Source organism: Gopherus evgoodei, chromosome 8 (assembly GCF_007399415.2).
Source record: "Gopherus evgoodei ecotype Sinaloan lineage chromosome 8, rGopEvg1_v1.p, whole genome shotgun sequence".
In the NCBI taxonomy this organism is placed as follows: domain Eukaryota; kingdom Metazoa; phylum Chordata; order Testudines; family Testudinidae; genus Gopherus; species Gopherus evgoodei.
Window position 1 is genome coordinate 79,239,271 of NC_044329.1, and position 15,237 is coordinate 79,254,507.

The window sequence follows — 15,237 nt, forward strand, 5'->3', positions numbered from 1 at the left end:
TCTATGGAAGTCTGCACTGGGATTGCTATCCTAGTACACTGTGTCACTTAATGAGAAACAAACCCTGAAGCTTCCAGGGCAAATGACTGTAACTTCAAGGCAGCATTAGCGCTGTGTCCCTTGTCTTTCATCAGAACCGTGGTGTCACAGGACGGGTGCTTCACAGAGTCCTTTGTGCAGATCTTCTGCTGAAATGCTGTATAAAGTTTGGTGCTTGGTTGTATTGGCTGGACCTTTGTTGGGAACACTGAGTCAGTCCACTGCCAGAACTTGCCTTCATGGATTTAAGCCCCTCAGTTAAAAAGGAAATGTCACAAAGAAAAAACTCTCTCTAGCATTATTACCTTGTCTTTGCCAACAGAAGGCACACCCTACTTCCTCTGAATCTAATCAGTGAAGGCAGAGAAAGATTGGCTGTCAGGTGACAGAGACATGCCGACTGAGAAATATACAGGGTTTTACGATGTGCCCGTCACTGCCTTATACACCATCTGCCACTTATGGAAACTTAAGACTTGCCAAAGACAGGATAATTCTGTTTTCAATATTTAATGTCCCTTTGGAATGACATTTTAGAGTTATGCACTAAGCCAATCAGATCAGCTAACCCCACCTCTAGCTGTGGATGGAACCATATTCTCTTGAGCCGCCTACATGATCTTATATTCCTAAACAGCCACTGAAGTAAAGGTGGAGATGGCAAGCACATGTACAATGCCAGCACAGTCCCTTCGGAATATACCAGTCAGTACTGTAAACAGTCCTCTAGTTGTTTGCCACCTACTGTAATTCCTCTTAGCTACAAAGGCAGCTCTCAAAGGTGATGGGTTGTTTTTTTAAGCCCTCATGGGGTAGCCATGGAGCTAACAAGCAGTCATCAAGATAACTGAACCAGAGGATTAGAATGTGTTTGAAGTTCCTTCTGAGTGGGAGCAGCCACTAAAGAGCTGCTTTATTTGTGGTTCCACGTTGCTTGGCAGAACTTGCATTCACAATGTTGTAGTAAACACTCACTGACTAGGAAGAATCCAAATACAGGGATGGCCTCCTCTACTCACTCTGGTGTGGCCCAGGGTTCTCGCAGGTTAAACAGCAAGCCAGAAAGGTTTGATGCTCTTTTCAAAAAAATGTTTTTGCAGATCAAATGTTCTGTTTAGTGATACTATCCGGTGAGGCAAAAGAGCAGAAACACTGATGAGGTCAATGAGCCTGCATGTGAGACACTTCCAGTATGAGAGTAGTCACTGAAACATAGCTACAATTATATTTAAGTCCCTTTTCCAGGCCTGCCAGCACCTCTTCGTCCGCATTCAGGAGAGGTCTCTATTAGTCTTTGGGTTTGTCTACATGGAGAAATTTACCAGCATTACTATAGTAGTATAATTACATTGCACTTTGGAATAACAGTTGCCTTTTTTTGGTTTATCTTATGAAGTGAATGTTAGGGGAGTGTTATCGACAATGAGTGCTTTGTCAGTCATGTTAGCTTAACAGGATTTAAAAGCCCCATGAAGATGCACGCTCACACATTTTGAAGGCATGACAATTTGGCTGTGTTGTAGCCTGAACTAACATGACTGTAAAAAGACACTGCTTTCTCCTAGCAAGACTGAGGCGTGGGTGCTTGGAGCAGGGTATCCTGACCGAAAGGCCCTCCAACAAGGTATCTGCTTCCAGGGGACACTCTGGAAAGGCTCAGGTAGTTATGCAGGACCACAGCAGCTGTACGTCAGTGTGAAAAGGGACAAGACTCTGCTTGTCAAGACAGAGGTGGGCAGAGACTATGTGATACTAGACTGAAGGGGGGATAGGGGGCTGCTTTGAATGCCAACAAGGATTTGGTTTCAGGGTGTGTGTACATATATTTTTGGCGGTTGTCAACGTTTTTTCTGGTTTGTTGTTAAACCAGCTCAAACGTGGTAAAATGTCTTCGGCTGCATTGTACTATACACAGCACATGCCTGCTTTGATGTTAAAAAGGTGCAGCAGTACGTGTAGAATTTTTGTTTTATTTAAAAGCAATCCTTTCTATCATCATCTGTATTTGATTAGGGACTTCTAAGAAGGGAAATGGACAGAAGTGGCACTGGTTGATTACAATTAAGGCTTCCAAAAAACACAAATTTGTAAAGAGTTTAAAAGCAAAATAGGTTTGCAGTCCACTGCAAAGACATTTCATTCTTCACAATTTTTTTTTTTTAAAAAAGAGTGCTGAAATTTACATCTGTTTGAAGTAAATACCTTGCCTATAATTCAGACTTTGGGACAGAGCTCCTCAATTTCTTGGCCCCCAAACACAGGATAGCATCCAAAAAGGGATAAATCTTGAAGGCGTTCCATTTGAATCTAAAATGTTGAACTTACTTGTTAGTGGCACAGAAGACCTGCCAGTTATTTTAACCTACCTACCGCCCGATCCATTCTTTTATATGCAGATTTCCTGAATTGCATCATGCTTTTTAACCATTGCTCATTCTGTCCATGAGAGAACCGGGAAAGTGGGAGAGAGCTGTGGTCTTGTTAGTAGCCACAGTATCTAAATTGTTAGCTTATTCTGACATCTACATAAAACGAGTACAAAACGCATTTGTTATAATTCATCCTATTAAGCAAGTACTGAAAGCAATAAACAATGCACACAGCAGTAAAGCCACCAGCAAATGCATTTGTGTGCTAACGACTGCTAAAACAGAGGCATAAGCTCTGTAAAAGAGCAAATGGTGGTGACAGCCTAGGGGCAAGCATATTGTCATGTGCGAAGTTTGTGCTTAAAGATGCATCTCTCAGGCTGCAACTTCACTGCAGAGTTAATCTGGGCTCTTAGTGGGTTTCAGCTTCCCTTACCATCCACGCACACACACAGCCCTTAAACCTAGGCTTATATGTGTTTGAACCTGGTCTTGCTCACCCTTCTGGGGGTGTGGACTACGGTCTGAGTTTTGCTTTAGGTAGGTTTTAACTCTCCTGCTCTGCATATGGACAGAGCTGAAGCCCAAGTTGCATTGTTTGGTTTCTGATAATCCTCAGATGCCATCCCAAAATTCCTTGGGGGCTGTATTTTTCTTGTCCTTCTTCCTGCTCATTTCCCCTTTGCTTCCTATGACCTGGAAGCTATGTCCCAGTTTATATGCAATTTGTCAGCATTTAAACCCAATTCCACACAGCCTGCTCCACTGTCTGCACAGCTCAGCTAAACCGCACAAGATACCATCCCACAGAGCTGCAAGCTGGCCAGAAGATCACACCAGACTTCAGGTTGCCCTTTGCTTTGAGTATACCAAGAAACATCATTATGGGAGATGCATTTGTATAAGCATGTCTCAAAGAGGCTGGTGGAGAAGGGGTTCAAGTGTGTGGATAACCAGTGTTGGAAAGGACTTAAGAAACCTTTAGGGTGCCTACTGCAAGGCAAAGGATGCCCATGCAAGTGCATGAACTTTCCATGTATGTGCCCCTCCTATGAGGACTTTCACTGGGCAGTACCAAGCACCATCTTTGTGCATGATACACTTGAGGTGGAATGGTCAATTTTTTTCAACCTGGTGATTGCCGTGGAGTAGAACCTGGACACAGAGGGAGCAGAAGAGCAGGCACTAGACCATGGCTGTGTGACATCTTGGGCTCATATTCCAAGGATCTGTTCAGGGATGGGCTGGGGAGCAGACAGGAGAGGAAGTAGCTCAGAACTCAAGCTGCATCTTAAAAAACATGCCACTAAGGATTTATTCTAGCAGTATTTGAACTACTTACTCCTAAAAACAATTATTCAAAGCTAGGATTACATGCTCTACCATAGTGGTTCTCAACCTGGGGGAACGCAGATGACTTTCAGGGGGTACATAAACTCATCTAGATAGTTGCCTTGTTTTACAACAGGCTACATAAAAAATTCTAGTGACGTCAGTGTAAACTAAAATTTCATACAATGACTTGTTTATACAGCTCCATATACTATGCACTGGAATGTAAACACAATATTTATATTCCAATTGATTTATTTTATAATTATATGGTAAAAATGAGAAAGTAAAGCAATTTCTCAGTACGAGTGTGCTGTGACACTTTTGTATTTTTATGTCTGAGTTTGTAAGCAAGTAGTTTTTGACTGAGGTGAAACTTGGGATACACAAGACAAATCAGACTTCTGAAATGGGGACAGTAGTCTGGAAAGATTGAGACCCACTGCTCTAGCAAGCATGAATGGCCTACTTTGTTCAGAACTGGCCTAGAGTAAACTGTTATACTGGTACTAGTGTTAGAGCATTGTCCCAAACTGCCTGCATTAAAAGTCCCAGAAGCTGTAATAAGTGAAAGTCTCTTGGTGACTGCCTTGGTATGGGCTAGCAGTGATGAGTATACAGAGCCGAAGGCCTCCGTTCAATGTATTGGCAGGCTAAGGACACTTCTGCAGAGGGGCTCAGGAAGGACAGACAGATTCTCCCACAGTACATTGTGAAACAATTTCTTGAATGGCTCAATCACATGCTAAGAACCCTGGGATATTGTCCCCAGAAATCCAAGCACCTAACCCTGCTTATTGCAGTGCCAGTGTGGACCTGACTACACAGGTATGAGACAAACGTGGCTCTGCTGTGTGGATGGGTAAACTCTGCAGAGAAGATCTACCCTCTGTTCTTGGGTTGGCTGGGAAGGCTGTGGCCATTTGGACAAATGCATTATAGGCATTCAGTTGCTGTAAAAACTGCTCACATGAAAACACAACAAATTCCATTTTTGCTATTGTTGCTAAGTATACTCAGTTTGCTTCTGCTTCAGGTTGCTTCAGATTAAGGCCAGGAGCAACCACAAAGTGAAGGAAAGTGTAAAAATAGGGCTTAGCAATAGGTTTCTCTCTTTTAGAGAGACATGCAGCCTTTCTGATGCTGGGGGGCAATGGGAATATGTGCATCTTTCATCCTATTTAAACTATACATGAATCACGAGGAGATGGAGTTTTGGTAATGGTGCCTGCTGCCTCAGTTCAGTGATATGAAAGCCCTACTCTTATACCAGGACATCTGTAAAGAATTGTGCTGAAGTGATGCCAAAGCACAATAGCCTCTAGCTCTGCCTGCACTCAGTGAATATTGGAGCATTCCCCACACAAAAATAAAGGACTCCAGCACAGAGCAAACTGCATGTGGCAGTGTGGGAACTGTGAGGTCTCCCCTTTAGGCAGAAAAAGATGAAAGTTCTCTTTTTGCCCTTGAAGAAGGGGAACAAAGTTAGAAAGAGCAGACTTCATGTCCTCAGCGTGCAGGGAAGAAGAGTTGATTCTATTTCCCAAGACCCAGAAGGGAGAAGTAAAAAAATCATGGAGACTTATTTATTCAGAACCACTGTGGTTGGCACTAGTGGCAGCTATAGCGTACTCTGATAAATAGGCTTCTTGGAGTCCAAGAGCTATTTACTTTTCATTAGAAGCTCAAATGTTTCCACTAAGCAGTGCTGAAGAGTATGCCTAAAAATAACCCCCCAAAACAAATGAAAAAAAAATCACACCACTGAGCTGACAGGAAATGTAAAAACGTTTCAAAGCGAGAAGTACTGAAGCTGATGAAAAAGTCATTCATAGTACTTTGCACGTTCATAGCACCTTCAATCTAACAGCACAGCTGTAGGGTGGGCAAACAGTGTATTACTTACAGAGAAGTTAACTAAGGCACGGAATAGGTAAGTGGCTTGCTTAAGCCATTCTCTGAAGTGATGGCAAATGCAGAATAAATACTGTATTAAAGCACACTGTAAGATCTCCAGATTATCCTATGTGTTTGTACAGTGCTTAGCTCTAGGTGTGCAACTGTAATACAAACAGTAGTTAAATGCTTTCTTTCCCCTTATCTTCCAGACACTGAGAGGATGGGGAGACAGGATCATTGCTGGAGTCCCTACACTCCAGTGCTTTGGCAGGTTAGCTTTAGAAGAGTTCAGCAGCTTCCTGGGGATTTGAGCTAGACTCCCATGATACTGAGATCTCAAAACATGGAAGCCTCCTGGAGAGTCGTTATTAGCTTTTCCTATGAAGAGAAGGCATCTTCAGTAGGCCTTACTGAGCCCTCACACAAGTAAGTGTCACCATGACACACTGTTCTGGTCTCAGACACTAGAGTGTCATATGGTAACCATGTACCTTCTAGGTATGCTCACTATAGCCCTTAAAAGTTACTTCTGCTTGTGATAAAGGAAAACTAGACATAGTTTTTTGGTTGGGCCAACCTGAGCGGTGCTGCTACCCCTGTCCAGGACACAATGCCACTCACTCAGATTAGGAGGGGGAAGAGGAAGATCGCGGTGGTGGTGTGTGTGCGTGCATGCAAATCTATGCCCTTCACTTTAAATGAGGCTCCACAGCCCCTGGTTGATGACAACTTTTACATGTTACCCAATTAGAGGATTTTATGTTCATCTTTTCATAAGGTCTCATTGCTCATCAACATTCTTTGTAAAGTGTTGGTAGCTGATAAGAACTCCTTGCTACAAGCTGTTGCAACTTCTATCCAAATCAGAATTTGGCTTCAAACGCTCTAGTCTTTAAAAGGTATTTTTTCCATTGTGTTCTTCCAACAGTTTATATTTTAGCCCAGCACGTAGCTCTCTTCACAAACTCAACCATTTGGTAACTAAGCTGAACACAAGTTCTCATGTAGTGATAGGTTAGAAGTAGGTAGTAGACAGTTGAGTACTTATGCACCAAATCGCTTTCTAGGAAAAATATTTCATGGGCCTGTTGTTAAGGAAGACATATCCCTTCCCCTCTCTTGAGTATCATGAAGGAACTACTGAGCAATAACTAATCAAATGTGTGGTTCCCTTTAGAACCCTAGTCAGTCACAAAACAAAAGAATAAACTCTGCTTGAAAACTGAGTTACTGTACATCAATCCGAACAACAAATACTGCTGCAGTGTTTTAACTAATTAACCTATTTAACATTTTTATACCAATCTTAACATTTTTATTACTTACCTTGCCACAAGAAGTGGGAGTGTACTAATAAATTTTGCAGATGCCACAAAATTGGGAGGTAGTGTCAATAGGGAGGAGTGGAATATCATACACGATGATCTGGATGAACTTGTAAACAGCAGTAATAGAAATGGAATAAATTTTAATAGAGCAAAGTCATGCACTTAGGGACTAACAAGATTTTTTGTTATGTCCCCATAAACTGGGGACATATCAGTTGGAAGTGACAGAGGAGGAGACAGACCTGGGTGTATTTGTTGATCACAGGATGCCCATGAGCTACCAATATGATGAGGCTGTGAAAAAGGCTAATGCAGTCCTAGGATGCATCAGGTGAGCTATTTCCAGTAGAGACAGGGAAGCGTTATTACCATTATACAAAGTACTGCTGAAACCTTATCTAGAATACTGCATGCAATTCTGGGCTCCCATGTTTAAGAAAGATGAATTCAAACTGGCACAGATGTTGAGAGGGTCTACTCAGATGATCTGAGGAATGGAAAACCTATCTTATGAGAGGAGACTTGGCTTGTTTAGCCTAACCCAAATAAGGCTGATACGACTGCTCTCTATAAATACATCAGAGGGATAAATAGCTCAGAGGGAGAGGAGTTATTTAGTTCTAATGTGGACACAAGAACAAATGGATATAACTGGCCATCCACAAGTTTAGACTTGACATTATAGGAAGGTTTCTAACCATCAGAGGAATGACGTTCTGGAACAGCCTTCTAAGGGGAGCAGTAGGGGCAAAAAACCTAGCTGGCTTCAAGACTGACTTGATAAGTTTATGGAGGGGATGGTAGGATGGAACTGCCTACAATGGCATGTAGCTGATCTGTGACTGCTAGCAGAAAATATCTCCAGTGGCTGATGATAGGTTACTAGATGGGGAGGGCTCTGAGTTACTACAGAGAATTCTTTCCTAGGTGGCTGACTGGCAGGCCTTGCCCAATGCTCAGGGGCTGACTGACTGCCATGTTTGGGGTTGGAAAGGAATTTTCCCCCAGGTCAGATTGGCAGAGACTCTGTTTTTTTTTGCCTTCTTCTGCAGCATGGGTCACTTGCAGGTTTAAATTAGTGTAAATGGTGGATTCTCTGTAACTTGAAGTCTTTAAATCATGATTTGAGAACTTCAATAACTTAGCCAGAGGTTAGGGGTCTATTTCTGTGGCCTGCAATATGCAGGGGGTCAGACTAGATGATCATGATGGTCCCTTCCAACCTTAAATTCTATGAGTCTGAATCTAATGAAGACATTTTCAGTTTACTACAAATGCCATTTAGTGAATTGGAATTTTTTGGGTTTGTCAAAATACAATTAAGATTGTGAATTCAGCAATGGACTGCAAGTAAAGAATAGCACAACACACCATCTTATGACAACACTAAGAATTACAAGTAGTTTGGTTTCAAAGCATGTTTATTAATCGGCTTAACCCTGTGAGCATGTCATGATGGTCTTGGTCTGGAAAGCTAAACAGTGCATCAATCACAAAATAAATTTAATAACTATTGAAATAAAGCTCAAATGAGGTCTTTTTAATTATTCAAAAATAAACCATGAATTTCTTGCAAGCCAAACTATGAACAGCTACACAATCAGTTTTAAATTCTCAAATGTTACAGAAATTCTAACCCAAACCAATCTTCAAAAGTAGCAAAAATAGATATACAAGCCACTAGGAGGTGGGTGAGGTGGCTGTAGACTAGAAATTTTTGCTGCTCTTCTCAGCATTCTGCTGGAGAATGCTGCTCAATGCAGGAAAACAGCAGAAAAGATGCCAGTAATGGTAGCCTGCCTTCCATGAGACTGGTACATGCTCCGTCTTCTTTCTTTCTTTCTTTCCCCATATCTTGTGGGCACAGTTTGCCTTAAGATTTAGCAATGAAACAAAAAATGGAGATCCTTACTACTTTTTCCTCAGACAATTTTAAGAGCATATAAAAACTTATTTTAGCTTCATCTATAACTTGAACTAAAGCTGTGCTACTTAGCTTGTCCAAAAAGATTTCAGAACACTTTCATAAGAAACAGACATGAAAGTACAGGATGCAAAGTAAAATGCTGAATTTCAACTCTAAAAACAAAAAAATATTGTTCACTATAGCAATACTTCAATACCGACTTCAGGTGCAAAAGAAGAGGTTTGAGATCATCATCATTCTGTGGGTAACAACCAAGAAAAAACTGATCAGTAACTTTAAAAGTACAAGTGTATCAGCTAATAAGTATGATCAATACTAGTTCTAAACATAAAAAACTACCCCCACTGCCATTCAGAAAGTAAAATTAACCTCACTAATAAGCAAAAATGGGGGTTTCTAACAAACATAAAACCTAAGCTTCTGAAGAGTTAAATTTTAATAAGGTAATTGGCTATAACCATCCAATTTCAATAAAAATCAAGCCAAATAAGATTCAAATGCTGTCCCCATAAACCAGAGTTTATTTTATATTTGCTAATAGAATTTAAGTAAAATTCCATTGAAAATTACTATATATTGTGACAAGATGACAAAATTATGCTAGCATTTACTCAGTGCCAGAATGGTGTCACTAATTTTCCATACTGTATTCTTCCTTTTTAAAACACCTTACCCATCTTTTAACTTTACTGATACTATCAACAGTCAAAATATTTGCTTTTAAGAAATCCACTTGATTCGAAAAATCTTATGCCAGGTACCATAGTTTTGAGATGACTGACCATTCAGGCATGCTGCCATGTCTAAATATTCTTGTTAAACTTTCAAGATCTTCTTTAGTGAAATGCAATTCTTCAAGTAATGTGGACAGGAACTGTGTATATACTGGACTCTGTTGAGAATTTGCAAAGACTGGAATAATCTGTGACAACCTGGAAGATGACATTGAATACAGAAGAGAGGACTTTAAATGTCTGAACAAGGCTGGTGTGCTTCATACAGAGCTATCAGCTATTAAACGAGTGCCAATGAGGAAAGATATTTCTAGGACATGCCCCATTCATAACATTACAAATGATTGTTTATAAGTTTACAATGTAGCATTTGAGTATTAAATTGTGAAATTTTATTGGCTTTTACCAAATCTCCATCAGTTTTAAATTAAATAAAATCAGGCAAGAGATTAGTTTCATATGCAGTTAATCAACTATTAGTTGTTACATAAACAGGCAACATCAAATTATGTGCTTTGAAGATTAAAGTTTTACATAACTTAAAAATACCCAAGAATTTATAGTCAATTTTGTATTCTCTTCACAAAAGTGATCGTTCATCTTGTACAAGTTATGCAGTTCCTTGTACAAAAACAGTTGTAAGAACTGTAGGGAATACTATTTTACTTTAGAGTAGCTGAAGAAAGTAACAGCAAACCTTCTTTTTCACAACGTCTACCTTGTCATGAAGATAACACAGACACAACAGAGTTTCATACTATTTTCTAGAGAACCCGGGTGTGTTTACTAATGAAAAACCTCTGTCTGTTTATTTAAAAAGGCCTTTCTACAAAACAACTGAAAAAGCTTTTAGGTAGTAAACGCTCTTTTTTTAAAGCCAAGAATTCTCCAAATAGTTGGAAACTTCCAACAGTAGCCTTTCAGATTATTATTTAATTTAACTTCATCCACTGCCACCGGGCACATGAAATATGAATAAAATAACACTCAAAAGCTGCAGATCAATGCAAGTAGGTGAGTAATCAGAGCACTGCATTTCCTCAGTAGGACATCTGTTCTCATAAAGCAGTCTCGGATAACTTTCTTATACAGTGAGCTGTGTACATTTATTTTAAGAACTTTGTGTTCTTGTTGGTCAGAATTTTTTTTTGATAGAGGACATAATTCGATTCTGAGATGCTGTTAATCAGGGTTATTAACAGTCTTCAGTTTTACATGTTTTCTATCTTACTGTATATTATTATGTAATATATTAATCTCTTTACATGCAGTCCTGCCTTCTTTCATAACAAAAAACAGTATGGATTTTAAGAAGTGAACACTGTAGGAAAACTAAATTGGAATTGCTGCAAACATTAAAAAAACAACCCCATAAGCAGCACAATACTATAATTGGATCAACAATAAATATGGCTTCAGTGATCCACACATTTCATCTTTAAAGCAAATTTAAAAAGATCAGCTGGCCTTTTAAAGTACCTAATAATTTGTATAAAAATGAACATGGTCCCTGCAGTGCTTTTTAAAATTCTGCTGTTTGCAAACAAAATTTTGCAGAGACTTTTCCATTAGACCATGATTCTTCAAACCGGTGAGCAAAGCAGAGCCCCCTAACTTCCTTGTTCTGAAAATGTTGTTTCTCCAAAGGAGATTTAAAAAAAAACCCAGGTTAATTTTCATAATACTTTTAAGAATTTGAGAGCCAGCTGAATCTCTTTATATTTGTTCCCAGGCTGAAACATCAGTAGCACCGAAGCCAGACTTATTTTTCATGAGATGAGGGCACTTCACAATTAACAGGATCAAATATGCTCTCTATTGTGGACCCAAGGTCAGTGCTGCTAAGAGGCATTCACTGTATCACAAGGGGCCACTACAATGTATGTTGCAAGTCTGTATAAAAAAGCTTGTGTTAGTTAAAACACTATTTCTTTTACCTTCTAACAGTTTTAATTTTAGTGCCTACACAAAAGACCTGTGGTCAATACTGTAAGGAAATTTCACACTATCGTGTTATCTGTATATAACTGGTGAAGCTGTTCCCCTCCTTGCCATTAGTGGTTTCAGGTACATGCGGTTTCATGTAACATATTCATCCCGGTAAACAGAAAATGTCAGTAACACTAGTGGAAAGATTTATTTTTATTGTTTAGAAGACAACTTCTGAAAAATGCATTTAAACACCTGAATTTATATGAAGGAAAAAAAAAGCAGACCACACAGCTTCCTACAAATTCAGCAGTTCAAGGGAGTGTTACGTAGGTAATTACTCTGACATCAGACCCTCTGTGGAAACTGGAGATAGGACTAAATCTCCATTTTAAAAGAAATGCAAATTAAAACAAAAGGTGCCTTTAATTAAGCAAAAGAGGGGTAGGTCACACAAAGGATTCCACAGAACAAAGTAAACATTATTAATACAAAACCAATCATTTTAAAAAGTGTAAAAAAATCTTGATTTCCTGAAAGAACAGAATAGCAAAATGTTTATTTCTGTGACGTCTAACATAGTATGACATTCTGATTATTTTTCATTGCCTTTTGGAGTTTAATCTATGAGATTCATTAAATACTTAAACTATTCAAAAATGGCAGCACTAAGAAATATGAGGTAAGCACACAACATGGAACAAAACTTAGCTGTGACATGTAAACATCATTCTTTCATAGGACAGCAATGTTCACAGCTGGACTTTACATTAGTGTTTGGACTGGTGCCAATAGTATTTCCTCCATGCTATGTAAAAATAGCACTAAGCAGTCATTTGTGTGATAACGATGGCTACTCTTTTTAAAAGACCAAGAAGAGGTATTCTGAGTATCTCAAAGACAGGAGTTGATGATCTGGAAGTATTTTTTTTTTAGTAAGATGTGCTCAGTAGGGGAGTAGAGGAAATACTGATAGAACAAGAATTAGAGTGATCAGACCTCAGAGTTAGGCTGGAGACAAGGATATCAGAGAAAAGGGCTGGAGATGCATTCTTCTTCTTCAAGCCATCCACTCTCAGGGTTAAAGAGAATGTGTATGATAATTACCCACTGGCACCAGTTGTCACAATTTCCTGACCAGTGCCTGTAGGACACCGTGTGACACTGCAAAATGCTACCTCTACAATACTGCAGAATTACAGACTTTTTCATCTCAGGATTTTTTCTGTGTTGTGCTCTAATTAAAGAGGGCAAAGGCTTTTACTTTTAAAAAGCAAGAGATGTGTGCACATACTTTTAAACTATTTGTTATTTGCTAAAGATTCAACATGTTTATGCCAAGAAGCTAGCCTTCTGATTGGTGTATTCTCCTTAATCATACTGTCAGTGCCTTATTACTGACAACAGTAGTTACTTTTGTGCATTAGGGAACACCACATTTTGTAGAAATTCAATACTGGATCAATATGTTGGCCACTTTTGGCCTTTGGCAAGAAGCAGCCAAACCTCTGAAACTTTTCAGATAAGCACTACTTAGAGATTTGGTCAAACAATTTCATCCAACTATATATATGTTTCTAGTATTTTTGCATTAAATTCAAATTTGAAACTGTTTTAGGGCAGACACAATCTGACTCAATGCAGCCTATTAAACATATTTATGAGCACATATAGAACATGATTAATTTCTCAGTTGGCAGACTGGGTCCTTTTGGCATTTAACAGCTGCCTCTATTTTTACCCTCCATTTAAAAGCAGTTATCCAGAAGCTGCTTTTCTAACAATAAATGATATAGGGCTGGATCTTGCACTGTTGAAGTCAATGGGAGTTTTGCAACTGACTTCATGGGATCAGGATTTTAGCCTGCACTGTGTAGTAATACGCTTCACATTTCTAGTCCCCATTATTTCAAAGCTATTACCACTACATGGGGTTGCATTATAAGCAGCATGTATTATTCCCAGGATGCATTAAAGGCCATATTTGCTATCCTCAAACTGGTATGAAACTCTACTTGAATTAAATGGAATTGCATGCAAATACCTGAGCGCAGGATTTGGACCCAATGTCCTAGTGTCACCGAAACACTAAAAATCCACAGTTCTGAAGCAGCCATCAGATCAATAATTCAAATAACCTGCACTGCTTCAATTCAGGGATGCAGTGACACTCAAAGCTCCATAAGTTCTAACATATTTTAAAAGAACTGCAAACTAAACTGGAATTAAGGTGCAAGGAAGCACCACTGCAGAAAATGCAAACGGGAGTTTTTTGTTTTTGTTTTTAAAGTACAAATGACGTAGCGGGGAAATCTTTAACATTCAGATTGAAGGTTGCTTACTTTCACATACTGAAACATTAAGACATGACAGAGAATTATTGGTGTGAACAAACAAGGTAGGTGAGGCAATATCTTTTATTGGACCAACTTCTCTTGGAGGGAGAGAGAGAGAGAGAAGCTTTGAGCCATACAGAGTTCAATCAGCCCTTGGAACTTCCTTAATTTTATTAATTTGTCACAAACAGTGGCCTTTAAAAAAAAGAAGAGAATAGTGACTTGATTGCAAGAGGACAACAGATATTGAATTAAGATATACTATATAATTTTTTAAAAGGGGCCAAATTGTTTAGACTGTGCCTAAAGTTGGGCATCTAAAAATGGTGTGATTTTCAGAGGTGCTGAGCTGGTACCTTCCCACGGAAGTCAATGGAAGCTGCAGACACTCAGCACCTCCTGCCATTTTTGTTTAGATGCTTAAATGTGAATTTAGATGCCCAACTGTACACATCTGTGCTTGTCAGCAGTTCATTTGAAAGTGTCAGCCTTAGCACTGTATACAGATATAAACAAACTCTCATGCTCATTTTATGGAAAAGCAGGGTTGTATATACCAGATTTAGTGAAGCAGTGCAGTTTCCTACACACCCACTTATACCATATGGTAAACAGGTTTTTGTAAAGTTAAAAAAAAAAAAAAAGCTGAAAATGTCAAACTACATCTTATGATAAAACCCGGTTAAGCTGGCTACTCCACATATGCTACACGTGAAAGAATAAGTGAAATTCTTGTTAAGACAAGTAACACCACCACATTATTACCAAGTTATTAAATGACATCTGGTTAACATGAAATATGTTTCCATAATTTCAGCTCTCCTGCTTGAAAACAAGCTTTCTATTTAATAGTTTTCTTACAACATGCTTTAACAAGTACATTTAGGAGTATGGCTATCTTTGTACAAGGGAAGCCCATACAGAAATATTTTTGGAGATAATAAAAAGCCAGTATTTATGGAGTAAATTTCATTAACTAGTATCTTCTAGTACGCCAATGGCATGTCTACACAGCAATTAGACACCTGCGGCTGGTGCATGCCAGCTGATTCGGGCTCACGGAACTTAGGCTGCAGGGCTGTTTAATTGCAGTGTAGTCTTTTGAGCTTGGGCTGCCGCCTAAGCTCTAAGACCCAGTGAGGTGGCTGCAGCCCAAGGCGAGAAGTCTACACTGCAAGTAAACAGCTCCACATCCTGAATCCTGTGAGCCCGAGTCAGGTGGCATGGGCCAGCCATGGGTTTTTAATTGCAGTGTAGACAGCCCCCACCCCTAGTCTGCTCACAGAGGTACCTGTGCACTGTCTGGGTCAAGATATAAACGCAGAGAAAAGTGTAGGTCTTGAG

The 15,237-nt window shown here is 39.4% G+C and overlaps 1 protein-coding gene across 4 annotated transcripts in view; it reads right to left on the reverse strand.

Annotated features, from left to right (window-relative positions):
• Positions 1-8,370: 8,370 nt before the first annotated feature.
• Positions 8,371-15,237, reverse strand: part of RPAP2 (RNA polymerase II associated protein 2) — a 64,980-nt gene continuing 58,113 nt past the window's right edge. For all 4 annotated transcript variants that reach the window (XM_030574156.1, XM_030574155.1, XM_030574158.1 and 1 more), the window contains 2 exons: positions 9,677-9,826; positions 8,371-9,132 (listed from right to left, as the gene is read on the reverse strand). In XM_030574156.1, the coding sequence (XP_030430016.1) occupies position 9,132; positions 9,677-9,826 (151 nt within the window). In that variant the 3' untranslated portion in view covers positions 8,371-9,131. The remainder of the gene's footprint in view (positions 9,133-9,676; positions 9,827-15,237) is intronic.